This window comes from Elgaria multicarinata, chromosome 3 (genome assembly GCF_023053635.1).
Source record: "Elgaria multicarinata webbii isolate HBS135686 ecotype San Diego chromosome 3, rElgMul1.1.pri, whole genome shotgun sequence".
NCBI lineage: Eukaryota > Metazoa > Chordata > Lepidosauria > Squamata > Anguidae > Elgaria > Elgaria multicarinata.
In genome coordinates, this window is record NC_086173.1 from 20,183,566 (window position 1) to 20,205,073 (window position 21,508).

Genomic DNA, 21,508 nt, shown 5'->3' on the forward strand with positions numbered 1-21,508 from the left:
AAGGGAAAGAAAGAGCTGGGGAACTGCATTGCTGTGACAGCTGGCCTCTGGGCTATTGAATTGCTGGTGAAAGGATGCCGGTCACAGCCTATGTCCCTACAGGGAATTGCCCCAACCCAAGCCCCTGATCCCTCTCTGCTTCTGTCCTGATTTCCCCAGCCATGGTAGGTAAAGGTGCCTGTTTTTATCTTAAGTGCTTCCCAGGCGTCCCTTTTAGCAGGGATCAGAGCAGTTTCAATGAGCCTCATCTAAGTCGACCCTGCTTGTTTGCCCCATGCCAGGCTGGGCACGGAAGCCACGTCCTCCTTCCTAAGTCTCCCCCCCCCCACTTCCTGCTTCGATAGATCTGACTTTTACATGAGCACAAAGTGCTGCTGTCCTTCAAAACACAGCACACGACACCTCGGTGCCCATTTTAAAACAAGACCCTCTTAAAAGAAGGATAGCATGTCATAAAGCAAGACTGGATGCACTCCCAAGGCTTGTTCAGACCCAGGCTGGCTCCCTTAGTTCATACATTAAAAACTTCATCCCCTGCTCTTTAAGAATCCCCATTCAACTCAGTATCTCAAGCTGTTTCAAGGGACTGTTCCGATCCCTCCTGCTGTCCATTCCTTTGGTTCCTTATACAGCTAAAATACTACCTGGGTACCACCTAAAATACACACCTCTCTCTCTCACACACACACACGCACACACACAAACACAGGGGCTGCCCTGACTGGGAGGAAAGGAGAGAGTGCCTCCCACACAAAAAGACCTGGGACACAACAGATTTTTTTGTTTAAAAAGGAGAAAGACCAGGGAAATATCCCCCTCCTCAAGCAGGCGCAGTGCCCTTTAAGTCAGGCCCCACCCTCTTGGTCCATTCTGAGTACAAGCCTGCCAGGGGGCTCGTGGGGCTGGAGCCCTCATCCAGAGGAGGCGGTCAGTCCGGCCTCGAAGGGTCTCAGAGCACAGTGTTCTCGGTGCAGCTGCCACCCAGCGAAGAGCGGAACGCTTGGAGCTGGGAGACCCCGTGGAGATGGACACAGGCTGCCACTACCACCAACACGTGGAAGATCTGGTGAGAGTGGAACTAGAAGGAGAAGGGGGAAAAGTGTCTAGTGAAAGTGTATACGAGTAGTATCCGGGTTGCAATCAAAGGATTTGTTCCGTACCACCTAACCTACCACTAAGAGGGGAGAGGAAGTAACCATGACTTTGGTGGACCCTTTCCCCCTCTCTCCTAGACTTTTTTTCTACTTCCTGTGTGGCAGGCATGAGAAATTTGCTCTTAGAATTAGAGCCGAATGGAGCTCAAAGTCCTTCCTCTCTGGGATCCAAGCTCTCTTCATTTCAACAGTATGATTTAGAGCATTGAGGAGTTATTTTGTTGCTGCGATTCTTCAAAAATGGGAAGTCATAAATGCAAATCTCCCCAAGATCTGCCAGTAGATCCAGATATACCTTCTTCCCACCCCTGGGTTAGATGGAGAGAGAAACTAGCCCAAAGTCACCCCGGAACTTGATGATTGAGCAGGGATTGAACTCTGGTCTCCTGAATCCAATTCTGCCAACTCGGTTTCATAAATTAGGTGTGCTCTTGTGTAGGAACTCTTCTGACAGCACTGGCAAGAAAATGTCTACCTTTTCTCCTGCCCAGGGTCCAGTGCCTTTTAGAGGTGCATGGCAGACAGAAATGCAAGAGGTGACGTTTCTTGCTTTTGCATGCTCAGGAGAAGCCAGACTAGTTGAATGCCTGACTGTCAGGAGTGCAGGCTTGCTATCCAGACAGACAGAAGCTAGCAGCCCTTGAATCTCTGTTTTTGCTTCTTTTAAATTTTGTTTTAACTGTTTTATTCTGTTTTTATTTTCATTTTATCTTGCACACTGCTCCAAAAAATTTCAATGGGGAGCGGTATATAAATATTCTAAATAAATAAATAAATAAATAAAGGACACTTAGTGGATCCTCAACCAGCTTTTGCTGCACAGCAAGGGTGGGGTACCTCAGGCCCAGGGGCCAAATCTGTCCCTCCAGGTTTCCCCAGATGGCCCCACCCTTGTGCCTTGGCCCCACCCCCTTTCCCCCATCCACTGATCATTTGGTGGTTTCCCAGAAGTTGTGCAGTTCCCCACCCCACTCCAATTCTAAAAGGCTCAATGCTTCTCCTAGGCCTTAGTTACTGGCAGTAAGAACTTGAAGCTACTATAGGCTGGCATTTGGGGCATTTCTGGCCCCACCCCTTTTGCCTTCAGCTCTGCCCACCATTGGAATGTCCCTCTGCCCCCCCTCCCCGAGTATTTCTCTGAAATTGAAATTCAGCCTTTGGGCTGAAAGAGATTCAACACCCCTGCTGCATAGGGACTTATTTTGTTTCATTTTGTTTAGATGAAGTTTACATGAACTGTCATGTTCTTATGAAAAGCACCTGGGTGCCTTTATAGAAACATCATGGGTGTCATCAGACGAGTGTTTTATTGCACGCTTGTTACTGGGCACTCACAGATTTTCACAGGTCCTATTCATGACGTCGTCTGCATCCCATGTTCCTCCCCCACCCCCTTTCTGGCCTTCTTCGCGCAAAAAAAAAGAAAAAAAGACCCCGGTAAATCCAAATTATTTTTGAGACGGAACTTGCTGCTATCTCCTGCTCTGTGCAGGAGAAGTAGTGCGATCAAAACAGCCATGTGCATGTTGTTTACTTCCTCTTTCAAAAGAGGAAGTAATGAGGGACAAAAGCGCAGGTGGAGAAGCGACGGTAAGGAAATGCGATTTCCCCCCGTGTGATGACGCTTTATGACAAGTTAGACTAGATGTCCCAGGATTGTCTCCCTATATTTATTGGCAACAGCTCTCCAGGGTTTCAGCCAGAAACTGAAACCTTTCTATCCCTTGCTACTTGACCCTTTTGACTGAAGAAACCAGGCATCGAACTTGGCACCATTGGCCTGCAAAGCAGCTGAACTACCACCAAGCTATGGGAGAAGAGATAACACAAACCTCCAATGCAATGTGATTGCCAGGAATTCTGATTCACAGCTCTGTCTCGCCCCACAAAAGGCAAGTGCCTCCCCTCCCATCGGTCAACGCCACATACATACCCATATGTCACATTTGCCCGGGAAGAAGCGTTCAGGAATGCGGGCGGCATAGAGGCCCACCCCCAGGATGTAGAGGACAGCCATGAGGAAGAGCCACCCAATCTGCCCCACTGTGGTGGCCTTGATGAAGCCTTCGGCGATCATGAAATGGAGGGTGGGCACTAGCCCACTTAGTCCGAGGCCCAGAAAGACTCCTGCCGAAAAAGGAAAGAAGACATCACTGCTTGGAGCAGCTCCTGCCAGGGTTTAATAAAAACCAGGCCTAATGAGGTCTCCATCCCAGAACTAGAGGTGAAGGTCAATCATGGAGAAGAAAGCATCTCTGAGCATGTACAAAGTATCTTCTCACTACTGAGTAATGACAACCAAGCCATAGCATTAGATAAGGACTAGAAAAATACACAACCTGAACTTCCAGTATTCAATCAAAAGCTGCCAGTGACCATTATGTTATGCTTTCTGGACACGGGCACGTGTCTAACCTCCTCAAAACTGGTGCCCTCTAGATATGTTGGACTACAACTTCCAGCTATGTTAGCTGGGGGATGCTGGGAGTTGTAGTTCAACTCAGCTGAAGGGCACTAAGTTGGGTAGGCATGTACACATCTCCTTAAATCCATTCCGTTTGTGTTTTGCTGTAAGGTCTTTCATTCCGTCCATTCACTGACAGAATTGGATGTTTTTAACCAGAACTTCATTCTACTAATGCTAATTTGCAAGAGCACATGAGCACTAACGCGTAAGTGCACTAATCCTTATTAGCTATTGTGGATTTGTGCAAGTGCGAATTTGAGCAAATGTGAAAAAGCAGGGAGCTGAAGCTGAATTGTTTTATTTATTTATAAAAACATTTATAAACTGTCTTTTGGCCCTAATAAGGGCCCCCAAGATGTTGTACAAAACCAAGACAAGAAAAAAAGTGTAAACTATAAGTCAAATTAAAACCAGAGCTTTAAAGTCCAGAAGAACTGAGATAAAACCTTCAATCTCATATTACAAGCCAAGTGGAATAAACGTGTTTTTAGTGACTGCCTAAAAATAGCCAGGGATGGGGCCAGTCTAACCTCCACAGGAAGGAATTCCCTAACCAAGATGCCGCCATGGAAAAAGCTCTGTCGTGCATTCCCGCCAACCAAACTACGTTTACTGATGGAACATACAGCAGGTCATCAGGTTTGTTCTTACAGCTTCAGAGTCTCCTTTGCTGAGGCTGATCAGCTATATCGACCCACAAACCATGTTTATAAATACTTATTAACAGCAAATAAATATAATACACAGGGTCTTAAGCAGGAATGGAACAGGAACCTGGACTGTCCCATTTTGCCTAATCAACAGATTGCTACTTTAGCAACTGCACCTGAAACATCTACAGATCTCAGGTTACTTCTTATTCAGCGAAAAATAAATAAAAATGTTTGTGTCTATTTACAACATCTGTTTAATAAGGGTTTGTCTCTCAGTCTCAGCTAATTGCTGGATGTGTAACACAGATAATGCTTCCTTTTTTACCATATGTTTTGGAAATGCTCAATGACCTCTTTTCGGGAGCAGGTTATTATATGGATAAACTTTGTATTGGAGCACTCTTGTATTTACTGATAGACATGTCCTCTTAAATTATCTACTTACTTCCTGGAAGTTAATGCACAGCCAGCACAAATGGATTCTGCCCACCCTTTTGACAACTAAAAGACTGATAGTACAATATTGGCAGGATAAACACTCACCTGCTATAATGCAATGGATTGGGAACCTAACAGTGCTTTCCATATTTGAACAGGTGGTATATAGCCGCCTATTGCAAATGGATATTGGTTTTTCTTTTGTTGAAGTTTATATTTTTTCTAGAAAGCTATATTTTCTTATCTATCAATCATATACATCAATTGAAATGGATACATTTGAATCATGTAGTTGCATTTTCTGCTTTTTCTTTTCTTTTCATAGATTTGCTTTGTTGAAATTTACAATAAAAATTAATTTAAAACAAACCAGCAAGACCTCAGAAGATGATTGTAATCTACAGGCAGGTTCATATGACTAGAGGTATATCCTGGTTCCAAGACATTTAAGGCTTTATAGGTAAGCAGCAATTGGGCCTGGAAACAAATTGGAAGTTATGCAATCGATATGACTGATGTAATATGGCCAGAAAAAACACAGGCCAGAAGCTACAGTTTCCAAACACTCTTCAAGGGCAGCCCCAAATTGATGTGATGCAGTAATCTAATCTGGAAGTGACCAAGGCATGCATCAACGTGGCTGGATTGGTCTTCTCCAGAAAGGTGTGCAGCTGGTGCACCAGTCGAAAGTGAGCAAAGGCATTCTGGGCCACAGCAGCCACATCCAGGAGCAATGCTAGATCCAGGACACACTGTACTCCCAGTCTTGTAATCAGCTTGTCTACTAACCAACAGTACCTCACCTTGTTGGCTCCCATCCAGTCCATAACTGCTTCAGGGCAGTGACTCTCACAGCCACCATGGCAGGAGAAATAGAGTTAGGTGTCATTATCGGAATGACAAGACCCAACCCCAAAAGTGCATTTCACCTCTCACAAAGTACCTGAGTGGGACATCACTGCAGAGAAGGTCCGTCTGCAGCACGGACAACAGGGCCTCCCCTGAGGATTGTAGTGGCCTGGGAGGTTGGGATAGGAGGTTAACCATGAGTGAATGAGTTGGGCCAGCATCCTGTGCAAACCAGATCATACACATGAACAACAAAAATGACAAGGATACACCCTTACCTGCCCGGACTGCCCGGTACTGAGGAGTGGCAAAGTGGTCCCATTGAGACACCATGATGGCAGTTACACCCAGCACACAAATGATGATGAGGTAGATGAGTTGGGGTTGTGGTGAGCAATAGAAGGAGTAATACAGCCAGGGCACAAAACTGCCCATGGTGAGCAGGGCAATTCCAGAGTAATCCAATCTGCACAAAAGGCACAACAGAAAGCAGGGTTGGTAGACGCCGGATGTAGGGCCATGTCTGGTACAGAGTGTCAAATTCTGAGAACCTTGTTTATTTTTTTAGCTTTTTTTATTAAGGCGCCTGTCACTATGGCTGCAGAGTGGGCAGTACCTTATGAAGGACATCTGGTCCACAAGACAAAGCTGAGGAGTCCCATGGCAAAGGTCACATATGTGTGTGTGTTGCAGATCAGGACTGTGCTTGAGCGCAATACTCCACATCAAAGATACACATTTTGGCAAAACAACAACCCCATACTTGGTCAGAAGCATGTTTGCCACAGTTATGGGCTAGACCAGTGGTTCCCAAACCTTTTCAGGTCACCGCCCCCTTGGTTCCACAAACTCATGCCCAGCGCCTCCCTACCCTACACTATAAAAATCATTATTCAGAATAGTGATTTTCAACGACCCACCAAGGAAGATAATAATAAAATTCAAAACAGTAACAATTAATTGAATACTCAAAATCCAATTGGTGTGCCCCACCATGCTGGCTGCAAACAGAGGCGTTCGCTCTCTTTTTCCTTCCTCCCTCGGCAAGCCTGGGGCAGGTGCTTCCCATTTAGAGGGGATTCTAGGAGTTGAAGGACTTTTTTCTGTCTAAACATGCATAAAATTGTGCCTTTAACTTATCATGTCACACTAGCATGAATACAGGAATCAAATAGGATTTCCTTCTTCAGTGGAACACACTTACTTAGGAGTAAGCACCATTTTGTTATAGGAAAGGATAATGTATTTTAATTAAAAATTAAAAATAATTATCTGCCACCTGATACAGAGTTTTCCTATGGAAAATCTGGCTGGGACTGAAGTAGAGGGGCACTAATTTTACTGTACTTACTGTCTTTAAATATATCCCACAGTTACCTTGCTATTCTATTTCTACAATTCATTTTCTCCTGTCTTTTCTTCACCCTCTCTTCGTTTTCAGGCTGAATCCTATGCACATTTACCTCAGAGTAAGTTCTATTGATCTCAGTGGGGTTTACTTCTGAGTAAACATACTTAGGATTGTGTTGCAGCTCTGTTTTTATGGTGACACAAGATACACACATACCATGTTTACCAAAAGAATGCTTGAAAAAAGGGGGTTGGACACCCTGAAATAAGCAAGGGCAGATAGGAATGGTTTCAGCAAGCGTTCTGGAAGAAGGTGCTGCTGAATCTTCTTTAGCCAGGAAGGACCTGGGGAATTGCAATTCTCTCTCCCTCCCCCTTTTCTCTTCCAATCCTGTTGTAGTCCAGATTTTTTGGGGGGTGGGAGCACACACACAGACACACAGCATCTCTCTCTCTCTCTCTCTCTCTCTCTCTCTCTCTCTCCAACCCCCCCTCCCCCCAAGCCTCACAATAGCTGCTGGGCTGATTACGACAGGAGGGCAGCAGCTCAGAGGGGAGATGGCCCCAGTCTGCAACTCCTGACAGAGGAAGGGAGCCTGGTCATACCTTGCAGCAGCACAAGCAGTCCTGCTCCCCACCCAGCCTGCCGGCTGATGGCTGTTCTTGGTAGCTGTCTGCCGCCCGCCGTCCTCCACATGCTCCTTCCTCTCCGCCACATGGCTGCTGTTCCCGCCTTGTGCAGCAACTATTGCGAGAGGTCTGCCGGGGCAGCTTGTAGGAGGGAGCAGCTCTGGCCGAGGGAGCAAGCGAGCAGGCGGCGGTGGCTCCAGCAGGAAAGAAGCCCTGGGCCCTCCTAGGCAGGAGAAGAGTGGGCAGAGCAGCTGAATTCGCCGCTGTTTCCTGCTCTGCTACCTCCTGTGGGCGCTTCCCCCACCGCCTACTTCTGGTGGGGCTGCTGTGGGCTTGAGATAGGAGGAGAGAGCGGCTGCGTGAGTGAGAAAGGCCTTCCTGAGCAGGAGCGGTGTGGGGAGAGCAGCTGAATTTGCCACTCTTTCCTGCTCGGTCCCTGGGTTTTAGGACCTTCCAGAGAGACCACCTCGAGCGCCCCCCTGCCGTCCCTTTGCCTCTTAATGCCCCCCTATGCAATCCCACCGCCCCCAAGGGGACAATACTGCCCACTTTGGGAACCACTGGGCTAGATGTTCGTGTAATCCTTCCCATGTGAATTGACAGCTGCATCTTGCTGACGTTGTAACGGGCACCTAAAAACATAGGCTTGTATCCAATGTTAGTCTAACTTAGAATCATACATTCATAGAATAATACAGTTGGAAGGGGCCTATAAGGCCATCGAGACCAACCCTCGCTGAATGCAGGAATCCACCCTAAAGCATCCCTGACAGATGGTTGTCCAGCTGCCTCTTGAATGCTTCCAGTGTGGGAAAGCCCACAACCTCCCTAGGTAACTGGTTCCATTGTCGTACTGCTCTAGTGCTTAATTGACTTAAGTCCCAGTCAATTCAATGGATCTACTCTATTTTTTAAAATTATTATTATTATAGTACTTTTATCCTGCCCTTTAACCAAAAAGGCTCTCAAAGTGGCCTACAAAAATATTTCTTAAGACAGTCCCTGCCCACAGGCTTACAATCTAAAAAACATGACACAAAAGGAAAGGGGATTGGGAGGGAGGAGGGAAAAAAAAGAGAGCAAATTCAGGCACTTGATTCTTAGTTGCAAAGTTCAGCAGCTGCTTCCTTTCCCTCCGATGGCCTCAGCAGCAACAGTTGGTAGCAGGAGGGAGGGGGCTCTCAGCTGGAGCTGGACCTGGACCCAGGCACGATGGAGAGGTGCCTGGCTGCTGCTTCCTCCCTCACTGGTGGCCTCTGCAGCGACAGTTGGTAGCAGGAGAGAGGGGGCTCTCAGCTGGAGCTGGACTCAGGCACAATGGAAGTAAGTAAGACTATCACTGGATACAACTCATAGTTGGGATTGGTAACTGGCAGCCTAGGGGCTCAATCTGGCCCCCAGTATAGCCTATGCTCCCTGGGTCCTCTGCCACTTATTATGCAACTTAGCTGGCACAGGACACTGATTTGTTCCTGCATATGAACAAATATTCTATTTGACCTAGCAGTTGGCAATCCTGTTTGCACCCAAGCGTGAAAATGAGGCCATGTAATTGGGGAACCGCTGTGGTACAGCAGACAGAGTGATGGAAAGATCCAAGTTCAAATCTCTGTTCAGCTGAAGTGAAACTCACTCGGTGACTTTTGTCCAGTCACCACCACTTACCCTAACTTACCTTGAGCAGGGTTATTGGGAGACTAAAATTGGGGAAGAAGGAACCATGCATGCTGTCCCAAATTCCTTGGAGGAAAGGTGAAATAAGAGTATAATTACTAAACGAAGGCTTTAGCAGAGTTCTCCCTCGAGAAAGTAACAGCTGAAAAGACAGATGGCAGAGCAGCAGAAAGAGGTCCACTGATTACATTATATGCTGTTCTGATGTCAACACCAGGCTTGTAAATAGGGACTTGCCAGAGGCAAGTCAGAATGATCTTTGGACAGGGAAGCTTTAGACAATGGTGCTTTCCCTTTTATCCAGTTCGCAAATTATTATCACAGGTACAGGTGGAGTAGGGAAGTTAATAACATTTTGTTGTCGTCAGCTAATATCTTTCAGGATCTTACTGTCCAGGGGTGCGTTACAACACTCACAAACTGTTATTTGTCCATATTAAAGACTATGCACAACAGACAAATTGGCTCTCAGAATCCAGTTCTTAATCCACAATATACACCAGTTGCTGGGGAACATGGGCAGGAGGGTGCTGTTGCACTAGTGTCCTGCTTATGTGTCCCTGGTCGTTAGCTGGTTGGCCACTGTGTGAACAGAGTGTTGGATTAGATGGACCCTTGGTCTGATCCAGCAGGGCTCTCCTTATGTTCTTAATTAAGAACTGAAATGCACAATATTCATTAATTACAAATATTTGTCCCAACAATATGGCCTGTGAGAGAGGCTGGAGACAAGTATTATTATTATTTTTGCCTTACAGCTGATGGGGGAATGAGAGAGGCATTGTTACCTGGCAGCCATATGCATCCACCTGTCATCTTTGCTCACGGGTTTTGCACAGTTTCTAATGCTAACTAGGAAAGAGTGTGTATCTCAACCTTCCCTTTCCAGATATTTTGGACTCCAACTCCCAACAGCCCCAACCAGCATGGCCAATGATCAGGAACACTGAAGTACAAAAACACCAGGTTGGGGAAAGGCTTATGTACCACTTAGAGATATTTTTAAATATGTTCAGTGGAATATAAATCTATAAAATAAAATAAAATAAAATAAAATAAAATAAAATAAAATAAAATAAAATAAAATAAAATAAAATAAAATAAATAAATGCACACCATGGGCAACAATGGCTTTGTCCCAGGCCTGTGTAATCTGTAAGCCACCAAGCCAAACACAGCTCATCCACCATGTATGGCAACCAGGGCAAGCTCTGGGTTTGAGAAGGCTTTTTGCCAAGTGCCCTCTCATGGGCCCAATGAAAACGGGGTCCCCTGAGGACTTACCTGCTGGCGGCAGCACTCACCACTGGTTTGAATTCAAATCTCCCACAATGCCCTTCATTGCTTGGACCATTATGGCCACCTGCCCAGAGGTTTGTGGGTGGGGAGCAGACTTACTTGGAGAAGGTGCGGGAAACCTCCTCGGAGTGGCAGTAGACAGTGTGGAAGAGCCAGGAGAAACAGAGGCAAAGGATGGCGCCTAAGAAGAACATGCCAAAGACCACACGCTCCTGGATGGGGGCAACGTATTTCATGTTGGGACTGATCATGTACCCAATGCCCAAAACCAGGAAGAAGAGGAACCCTGAGGAGAGAAAAGAAGAAGCCTCCTCCATATTTTTGTATGTATCGCTACAGATCCCAAATGTATTCAAACGTTGAAAGTCCTCCAAAGGTGGACAGCATAAATCTACTCTGTCTAAACTAGGCTGAGAGTGTAGGTGGCCTGGATGGTGCCATCTCCAGCCCATGCACATGTCTATGCAGAGGTAAGTCCCATTGTGTTCACTGGGGCTCACTCCCAGGAAAGTGTGCAGTGGATTGTAGCCTGAGTAGGGTGAGCCTATGAAAAGGACAGGGCTCCTGTATCTTTAATAGTTGTATTGAAAAGGGAATTTCAGCAGATGTCATTTGTATATATGGAGAACCTGGTGGAATTTCCTCTTCATCACACCAGTTAAAGCTGCAGGTGCCCTGCCCTCTTTTAAATCTGGTCACTCTAGTATAGCTCCTGCAGCTGTAACTGTTGTGACGAAGAGGAAATGTCACCAGGTTCTCCATATATGCAAATGACACCTGCTGAAATTCCCTTTTCTATGCAACTGTTAAAGATACAGGAGCCCTGTCCTCCTTTTCATATGGTCACCCTACATTATGGCTTAGCGTGTTGTGAGAACCATGACTTAATGTGTCATGTGAACCATTCCTACATAACCACGGCTACATAACCACGGCTTAAACACGCTCCCTAACCATTTGCTGCAAAAGGGTTAACGGTCTAACCATGGCTTAGTGTGTTGTCTGAATGATTTGTTAGCCTTGACTAACTTAAGTCCCATTCATTTCAACAAGTAGGACTAACAACCACAATCCTTGTTAGGGGGAGTTTTGGAGAAATTGGGGGTGGGGGAGCAGTCATTTCAGGCCCTTCAATATTTTCCTGCAAGACTAGCATTTTTCTTTAGGGTCTCTATCCGCGGTAGAGAAGCTCAGCAAGCCAAATTTTCTGCCCTCAGCATCCACACACAGACACTGAAACTTAATAACGTAGACAATGATTGGAATGCCAATGGTTAAGGAACACCACCGGAGACCCATATCAGCGTTATCGGTTAACAATCTTTTAGGTTGAAAATATCCCATCCCAGCTGGTCACTATAAGAACTAAAGGTTTAGGAACTGGTACCCAAGTTTGCTTTTTTCCTCCTCCCTCTCCATCTGCAATTCCTTGTATGTTGAGTCTTTTAGTTTGTAAGTCTGAGAAGAGGAACTAAAATAATATGGTGTGATATAGCACATGGAGCGCCAGGGAAGCTGATCCGGATTGCTTCCCTTCCTCTTTACTCCCCACGCCCCCCCATCCCTCCCTACATGGAGCAACGCCACGCGGCACCCATGACTGACCGAGAAGGTGTGTCCAGATGTTGCCAGTCTCAGTGTGGAGGCGGAAGATGCTGCGGAAACAGGCACGGAAGGAGGGCATGGGCGGCCGATGGCCATGGAGGAGGAAGTCATTGTCCTTCAGCCAGTCGGGCAGCACATCATAGGGCATGACACGCCAGCGGCCCTCCCAAACCTGCAGCAGGAGAAGAGAGACTAGGATGCATCCAGAAGGGTCTTGTCTGCTTACTGTTCTGGGAGCTGACTGAAAAAATACATGTGGTGAATGGTGCCTCCATGATCCAGGGGAGGGGGGAAATCCCCTGCACCCCTGGGATCAGGGTCTGCCGAATGTCTGCGGAGTGTGTATAATAATAAAAGAATGTCAAATACTGCTCTAAAGAGGATTTCTCTGTTTCAAACATTCATGAGTTTTAAAGTGGTTGGATCAACATTGCATTCGCTAAGGAACCTGGGAGTAGTAGTTTTGTTGGAGTTCTGAGAATCCTCTAGAGAATCCCTGGCATTATTATTATTATTATTATTTATTTATATAGCACCATCAATGTACATGGTGCTGTACAGAGTAAAACAGTAAAACAGTAAATAGCAAGACCCTGCCGCTTAGGCTTACATTCTAATTAAATCATGGTAAAACAATAAGGAGGGGAAGAAAATGCAAACAGGCACTGGGTAGGGTAAAACTAACAGTATAAAGTCAGAACAAAATCAAGTTTTAAAAGCTTTAGGAAAGAGAAAGGTTTTTAGCTGAGCTTTAAAAGCTGCGATTGAACTTGTAGATCTCAAATGTTCTGGAAGAGCGTTCCAGGCGTAAGGGGCAGCAGAAGAAAATAGATGAAGCCGAGCAAGGGAAGTAGAGACCCTTGGGCAGGCGAGAAACATGGCATCAGAGGAGCGAAGAGCACGAGCGGGGCAATAGTGTGAGATGAGAGAGGAGAGATAGGAAGGAGCTAGACCGTGAAAAGCTTTGAAGGTCAACAGGAGAAGTTTATATTGGATTCTGAAGTGAATTGGAAGCCAGTGAAGAGATTTCAGAAGTGGAGTAACATGGTCAGAGCGGCGAGCCAGGAAGATGATCTTAGCGGCAGAGTGGTGGACAGAAACCAGCGGACTGATGTGAGAGGAAGGAAGGCCAGAGAGAAGAAGGTTGCAGTAGTCCAGCCGAGAAATAACCAGTGCATGAACAAGCGTCTTGGCAGAAGAGACAGACAAAAATGATCGAATCCTGGCAATATTATACAGGAAAAAACGGCAGGATTTAGCTACTGCCTCAATATGAGGAATAAAGGAGAGCGAGGAATCAAATATAAAGCCAAGACTACGAGCTTCCTTGACTGGAGTAAGCGTAACATCATTGACAGTAAGAGAGAATGAGAGATGAGGAGAAGGTTTAGGAGGAAAAACGAGCAATTCAGTCTTTGCCATATTAAGTTTCAAACGACGATGCAGCAGCCAAGCTGAGATATCTGAAAGACATGCTGAGATACGATCGTGAACATCAGGAGAAAGTTCCGGAGATGAAAGATATAATTGTGTATCATCGGTATACAGATGATATTGGAGGCCATGAGATTGAATAAGATTGCCCAAGGGCAACATGTATAAAGAAAACAACAACGGGCCAAGCACTGAGCCTTGCGGAACCCCTACTGAAAGGGGAAAAGAGGAAGACGAGCTGCCATTAGCCAACACGCTGAAAGAGCGACCCGCTAGATAGGAGGCAAACCAGTTATAGACAGAGCCGCAAAGTCCAAGGTCATGAAGGGAATCTAGGAGAAGATCCTGATCAACCGTGTCAAAAGCTGCAGTTAGATCAAGGAGAATAAGAATGGAATAAAGGCCTTTAGACTTGGCAGTAAGAAGATCATTGGTGATCTTAGTAAGGGCTGATTCAGTGGAATGCAAAGGACGGAATCCAGATTGAAAAGGATCCAGAGCAGAGTTACTAGAAAGAAAGTCAAGACAATGAGTGTAGACCACACACTCCAGGATCTTTGAAACAAAAGGCAACAAAGAGACAGGTTGGTAGTTAGACAGAGCTAGCCTATCAAGAGTAGGTTTCTTGAGAATAGGAGAGACTGTAGCATGTTTAAAAGCAGAAGGAAATGAACCAGAGGACAGAGAAAGATTAATAATATGAAGCAAGGAAGGGAGGATAGCGGGAGTAAGATTAATAAAGACGCGGGAAGGAATCGGATCACGAGAACAAATGGAAGGCTTCGAGTAGCGCAGTATTGTAGACAGTTCATCCGCTGAGACCAAAGGAAACGTAGAGAAATTTGCAGGAGGAACTGACAGATGAGGAACAGGAACTGGAAGAGCAGAGCTGGCCAGATCAGAGCGAATAGTTTGGATTTTAGCATTGAAAAAAGAGGCAAAGTTATTAGCAGACAGAGAGGCGGGAAGAGATGGTGGATTAGGCTTCAGAAGAGAATTGAAGGACGCAAAGAGCCGCTGAGGATGCATAGCATTTGACTGGATCAACGTTGAGTAATACTGCTGTTTGGCCAGTGAAATGGCAGAAGAGAAAGAGGAGAGTACAAATTTGTAATGGACAAAGTCCGCCCAGTCCCTGGTCTTACGCCAAAGGCGCTCAGCTGCCCGGGAACAAGAGCGAAGGTAGCGGAGGAAAGAGGTGAGTCAAGGTTGGGGTTGAGAAGGAGTTGTAGATGGAGTTGTAGATGGAGCAAGATTATCAAGAGTTGAAGATAAGGAGGAATTAAAGAAGGAGACAGCAGAGTCCAAGGAGACAGCCGAAAAGACAGAGGGAAGAGAGGAGGCTAGAGACTGAGAAAAAGCCTCATAATTGATAGATTGCAAGTCGCGACAAGAGCGAGAAGCAGGACGTGAAGAAGGAGGATTATGAGTAAGATTGAAGGAAACTAGATGATGATCTGACAGAGGAAAGTCAGCAGTGGAAAAGTCCAAAACAGAGCAATTCCGAGTGAGAACAAGATCCAGACAGTGTCCAAGGGAATGTGTGGGTACATCAGACCAAAGCTTAAGATCATAAGAGGAAGATAAGGAGCGAAATCGTAGAGCTGCAGCGTCTTGAGGGTCATCCACATGAATATTGAAATCACCCAAGATAAGAGTAGGACAGTTATCAGAGAGGAAAAAGGATAGCCACGAATCAAAATCTGAGATAAATTTTGAGGACGAGCCTGGGGGGCGGTACAAAACTGCAATCTGCAATCGCAGTGGAGTGAAGAGCCTCACCACATGTGCCTCAAAGGAGGAGAAACAATGTGACGGTGGAATGGAAAGAGGCTGGAACTGGCACAAACTAGATAATAAAAGACCCACCCCGCCACCCCGACCCTCTGGGCGACTCGAGTGAGAGAAAGAGAGTCCTCCAAGAGAGAGGGCAGCAGAGATGGCGGTGTCATGGGCAGGAAGCCAATTGTCAGAATTCTTCTTTCGGGTAGGAGAAAGCCATGAGAGACGCATTCAGTGGAGGCTGGTAGCTCCAATGTCACTGGGGTAGTGAATCCGCTCTGGGTTTCAGTCAGTACTCTAAAGGAGCTATCCAAAGTGCTCCTTTGGAGTTCTGACTGGTTCTGACTGAAACCTGGAGAGGATTCACCGCCCCAGTAACATCGGAGCCACCAGCCTCCACTGGACGCATTGCTTTACCTCTGCAGTATAGAAAAGTTCTCAGTTTACCTGATCCTGGGACTGTGGTTATACCTTCTCTGTGTTACAAAAAGGGGACAGTGGATATATTCTGAGCTGTGATGAATTATTAAGAAATCCAATGCATGGAGCAAGAGGGACACTTCTTTTTGCAGCAGGAAATACTGGATAATTCCCACTCAGACAGGAAGCTCACTTGATGACCTTGGGCCATTCGTTATCTCTTAGCCTAACCTACCTCACAGGGTTGCTGTGAGGCTAAAATGAACAAGGAGGGGGAAATAAACCCCACTGGGGTCTTGCAAGTTTATTTAGAACTAGTTTGGAATGTAAAAAACTATGCACACTTATCTCTGTCAGAGTTCTCAGGGAAAGAATTGAAGGGGTGGTTGCACTCCCCTGCCTCGACCTTGATGCTGTTAGACTTCTCTGGGAAATGGATAGAATGTTTAGAAAGGTGTGGAGTGGGGGGGGGCTTGTTGAGGGAGTCACTCAGATTGTAGTGTCATCTTGGTGGGCTGAGCAGTGCCACTGTGTTTGGACAGGGGCATGGCTTACAGGCCAGAGCCCTGTCTGTTGGGTGGTTTGAGGCAGGCCCAATTTAAGCTGGAGCAAAGGCAAGGAGCCTTTGCTAGGATCATCTTTCGACTCATGGCCCGAAACCCCTCCCTGTTTGGATCCATCACCATTTGGGACTTTGAAAGCACTCTGCACATAGACTCTCTTCTATTTGGATTTTGGATTACTAAGGATTGTGCCATGAAAAGCACTGTGAGGCTTTTCATATACTTGAACTCGCATTTGCTGTGGATTGTGTGTTTTTGTCTGTGGTCGGCATAGCGGCGTAGCGGCAGGCTGGGATTGATTATGACTGTTGGAGTTTTCCTCTGCCGACTCAGGTGGTGGGGAATTCCCAGTGTTAAATCTGAAGCACAGGCCTCCTTGTGCCTTAGGTTTTACCTTCCCTGTGTTATCAGCTGCACAGTGTAAGGGTAGACTGGGGTTGATAGCACACACAGTCACAGGGAAGGTAAAACCTCAGGCACAAGGAGGCCCGTGCTTCTGCTTTATCACTTTTTTTGGCCTGGAGAGACAGGTATAGTGAAAGTGAATTTCTGCCTGTTAAAAACAAACAGCCTCTGTCCATCAAAGGGTAGAAATCATAATCCCATCAATTTTTTAAAGAATAAAGCAACACAGGGAGATATGGAGATACAAAGGCAGGTGAGCAAGAGCTCAGGTCCAGGGTCCCAATCTGCCCATCCCCAGATGGCCACGCCCATCCTCCAAACACCAATTGTTTGGTGGCTTGTTGAGATTCCCCCTCCCCACTTTCTAAAACACCACAATGCCTCTCCAAAGGCTTTTTGTTATTGGCAGTAAGAGCTTTAAAATAAAATATGCTGGTAGTTTTGGCCCCGTCCCTTTTGCCTTTGACCCCACCCACCACTGGAATGCGGCCCCCAAGAGCTTCTCTGAAATAGAATGTGGCCCTTGGGCCGAAAGAGGTTCCCCATCCCTGCACAAAGGGATGGGTGCAGAAAGGTGACATGGCGCATCTTCAACAAGCACCTGAGCTGAGGGGATGTAGGGACCAAGAGTTATCAGCCCTTCTCACATTATCAGCTCACCCTTCCTTCAAGAAACTCAAGGCAGTGTACAGGTGTTCTTTTTCATTTTAATTTCAAAACAAACTTGTGAGGTAGGTTAAGCTGACAGATACTGACTAGGCCTGGTTCTTCACTCTGAGAGCTTCACGGCTGGGTGGAACCCCGTCCTCCCCTCTTCACATCCAGCACTCTCACCACAGCAGCACATGGACTTTCACAGTGAAACCTGCCTCCTCAGAAGTAAATCCCACTGAGTTCAATGGGTCTTACTCTCACCTCAGGGCCAAAGTAAAGGTGCCATGAGCAGCCATGTTTGTTGCTCATGGATCTGCTCCATTAAAGCAGGATGTGTGTGTGTGTCTGTTTTCTATATGAAAAGGGAATTGAACTCTTTCCCTCACCCCTTCTCCCCTACAGTGATTTTTCTCCTAGCCTGTCACCAATATCAGAAATGACTGAGGCTAGGAGACAAAATGGCAGACCATGAGGCAAGAAGGAGGGGGAAGGGCCCCCAGCTTCCCTTTGAGGTAAATATCAGACCTCCTCACCCCTTGAATTGTACATGAATAAACAAATGTGTTTCCCCTCTTCTCAGCTGCTTCACCCCTCCAACATAAACTCACTAGACGGCCTACGGACAGCCACTGTTTTCTCTGCTTCAACCCACCATTTGCAATACGGGAAAGGAAAAAATGCTGACCTACCTTACAGGATTGTTGTAAAGATTACTGAGGTAATCTTGGTGAAGTGCTCTGAGAACACTTGAAACATGTTATAAGTGAGGGTTTTTTTTAAAAAAAGGAGAAGCTTAAATTGAACGGTGAGGCATAAATATCTTAATAATAATAATCAATGCAGTAACTTTGAGTTGACTTGAAGGGAGGTTGCCGCTGATTCTGAAGCCCTCTGTTAGTTCTCACTTGCCTTAACCTGGCAGCACTTCCACTCTGAATCTTCTGAACCAGCGACGTTTGCCCTCCGTGTTGCCCCTTCTCCCCTGCCCATGGTCTCCCTCAGGCATGGGCCCAGGGGTAACCTTGCTAGGGCATGTGGCTGGAGGTCAGGAGAATGGAGCCACATCTCCAGTTTCTCCACTTATTCTGTCTCTGGTTCTGGATGATTCGGCCCCTTGGGCTTGCCCCTTTATGAACCAGCCCTGGAGCTGGCTGAAAGGGGATTGTCATGGCAGGCCCTCTTCCCTGAGGTGAATTATTACGCTACTATGGCTCACCCACTTTGCAAAGCTAGTGTGACTATAGAGTCTTTCCGTGCTTGGTGAAGCCAGGACAGTGGGCAGCAGCTGAAGTCATAATGTGAGTTACTTGGACACTATTGTGACATACTAGTTTGCCTCAGCATCGATTGGCTCATAGAAGAAGAAGAAGGTAGGGAAGACTTAGTAGTTGGACAGCTGTGGAGGAAGAAACTGAGAAAAATAAAGCAGCAAAGTGGGGAGGGTACCACCCAAGAAGGCTTACATTGTGCCAGGCTTCCCAAACAGTTGTATCCAACCTCAGTCTCACTGAAATCCCATTCATTTCAATAGATCTACTCTTAGTAGGACTAACATTCTATACAGCCTCCAACGAGTGTTTTACTCGGCTGATTGCACCACTCACCTTCAAGACAAACTCTTCCATCTTTTCCATAGCATGATGGGCCTGAAGTGGCAACATCAGGACCCGGACAGGATCTGGGCCAACCTCATCCTCCTCTAACTCTGGGTCATCTGAACCCCAGCCTGTGGGTTCAACCCCCATCTCAACGCCATCCTGAAAGAAACCGCACACAGGAGAATGACGTTCTACGGAGAGTGCTCAGGTCAGGGGAATGGAGGGAGGCAAGGAATGGAATCCAGAACGCATCCTCCACTATGATGCACCATTGGCTGCCAGTGGCTCAGGCAATGAGATTCAGGATCCTTTCCCGTCTGGCTGCATGGGGAAAGGATTGTAGGTCAGGGAAGAAAATAAAGAGTTATCTCTAAGAATAACTGCTTCAACCTTCTCATACGTTTTCAATTTGACCCAGCAATGGCTGCTAGATAAACTAAGAAGAACCTCCATGTTCAGGAATAGTATATCTACACAGAAGAGGCTGGGGTCAAAGAATGCGGAGGGAAGGGAATCACATCTTTAGCTTCCAGGGGCATTTGGCCACTGCATGAATCTTGGTCAGATCTGCCCATTTCTGTGTGTTGAATACTACTGCTGGAAGGTCAGCAGAAGGAGGGGCAATAGAACGAATGTTAGGGGGGTGGATCTACAGCTAGTGCAGCAGAAGGAAAGATCCTTGTTATAAGTGCTGCTCTTGCCAGAATTAGTAGAGGTTTTAGGTATGACATTCAAGCTCTTCTTGTGATGCTCGGATGACATTTGGCTGGGTCTCATCCAGCAAAACAAATGCTTAAGTTCTTTAGGGAGCTAGACGAAATCCTCTGGAATTCATAGTCTGGCTTTTGGGAGATCACTGCTGTGGACTCATGGGAAGGATGAAAAGGGCAGGTAATAAGAATGCAGACTTGATTTGTGTGTGTGTGGGGTCGTCTTCCCTGCACTCACCTGGCCAGTGTCTTCTTGCAGCAAGGGTCTCATTTCAGCCAGAGCCTCCTCCCCCCGGTACCCTGCGCACCACCCAGCCCGCTCCTTCAGGGGCTCCATGATGGTGGCGGGGGGAGGGGGTCACACCGTTGAGGCCTCTTCACAGGCAGAGGCTCAGTGCCCTCTGCAAGCCTCCAGCCCCATGGTCCCCACTGTCTCTGTGGGAAAGCAGAGGGGGTAGGGGGTGCAGAGGGATGAATCCCTGAATCCTTTCCCCCCCCCGTCTTTGCGAACTGACAATTGGCCCCCACCAACTATTCTGCAGCTGCCATCCCAAACCGCCCTGCCTGGTTGCCCCACAGTGGCCTGTTATCTGACAACATCTCTACTTGACAACTCTACCACTTCGCCAAGCACACACCTATTCTTGGACTCCCCTCGAAATCCACGCACCAATACTTTTGCAAACACCCTGACCTTGTGCCGGCTACCAGAAACCCTCTCCTGACCCCAAATTCCCCCAGTCCCTTTTGCTTTTATTCCCTCACTGGCTAATATACCGCCCCTCCTTGCTCTTCTTAAAACGGACTTTCCCCACCCCATCTCTGACAGCACCCTTTCCCAACCCATCGTGTGTCACTGCTTGTAACCTGTTGGCTTCTCTGTTGTGCCCAGCGACATGGTGAGGAGAATTTTACCGTGGCCCCTGCTTCCCGGGATTCCCGATTGGGTGCAGATGTGTGGTAAAAGCGGCGCCACCACATGGCAGGCTTCCCATGTGGTTACACGCGTACCATGGCAGGTTTACAAGCGGTAACCAAGGAGTAAAAGGTTGTCTGTAGCCATCACTGATTCCTCCGCATCCATTCCTGTTCCTAGCACCATTCATATTAACATCACGTCACCAACCTCACCAGCCCAATCCCTGGACGTTTCCAGACTCCATCCAGCCCCATAGCATCCCTGAGAATGTCCTTATTTCTCCCTCACCCCGAGACCCACCCAATATTTCTGCCCTCCCCTTCAGTCTCCGTGTCTCCATCACCTTTCCTTCCGTTCTACTTTCCCGGCCCCTCCATTATACCCTCACCCAAGAGCCCCTAGCAGCAGCATCAGGACCCAGGTCCCCCTTAAATCCCCGCCTCCCTTTCTGATAAGCCTTGTATCTTGCCTATCAGATGCGGGTCACTTCCTGCCACAAGCAGAGCATCCCCAGCTTCTGGGATTGGTCCAGCATTAAAAAAAAAAGCCAAGCCCGATAGAGATAACTTCCGGCTGTTACTGGAATCCTCCTTTTTTTTAATGTTGCCATGGTAACACTTAAAGGGCTATGCATGCAACTTCGATGGTTATATGAAAGCACCCCGCCGCCGCTCCATACATACATGCAGCATTTTAATCCCCCCGAATTAATCGGACAGGGGCAAAATAAAAAACCTGAACACGGAATACACACATTTCGTTAAGGAGACAACAATATTTATTACATTTTGTATACCGCCCCATAGCCGAGGCTCTCTGGGCGGTTTACATAGGATGATAAAAACACTTAAAAACAAACAAGCCTGCAAAACATCATACATAGTGGAGGCTGGTGGCTCCGATT

The 21,508-nt window shown here is 46.9% G+C and overlaps 1 protein-coding gene across 1 annotated transcript; it reads right to left on the bottom strand.

The window, feature by feature from the left end:
* Positions 1-949: 949 nt before the first annotated feature.
* Positions 950-20,889, bottom strand: LOC134396574 (adiponectin receptor protein 1-like). The gene is made up of 8 exons (XM_063123094.1): positions 20,697-20,889; positions 19,924-20,120; positions 18,982-19,134; positions 12,120-12,291; positions 10,614-10,800; positions 5,840-6,027; positions 3,088-3,281; positions 950-1,078 (listed from the first exon to the last, which is right to left on the bottom strand). Exons 2-8 carry the CDS (start codon positions 20,020-20,022, stop codon positions 950-952), a joined length of 1,122 nt encoding a protein of 373 aa, XP_062979164.1. The 5' UTR covers positions 20,023-20,120; positions 20,697-20,889.
* Positions 20,890-21,508: the final 619 nt, after the last annotated feature.

Bases quoted from the DNA above. Each gene is read 5' to 3' on its own strand.
- LOC134396574 (XM_063123094.1), bottom strand. From the start codon at position 20,022: ATGGAGCCCCTGAAGGAGCGGGCTGGGTGGTGCGCAGGGTACCGGGGG. The intron at 10,801-12,119 runs GTCAGTCATGGG...TTCTCTCCTCAG, and splicing joins CATCTGGACACACCTTCTCG to GGTTCCTCTTCTTCCTGGTT. The intron at 6,028-10,613 runs GTAAGTCTGCTC...CCTTTTGTGCAG, and splicing joins GTTTCCCGCACCTTCTCCAA to ATTGGATTACTCTGGAATTG.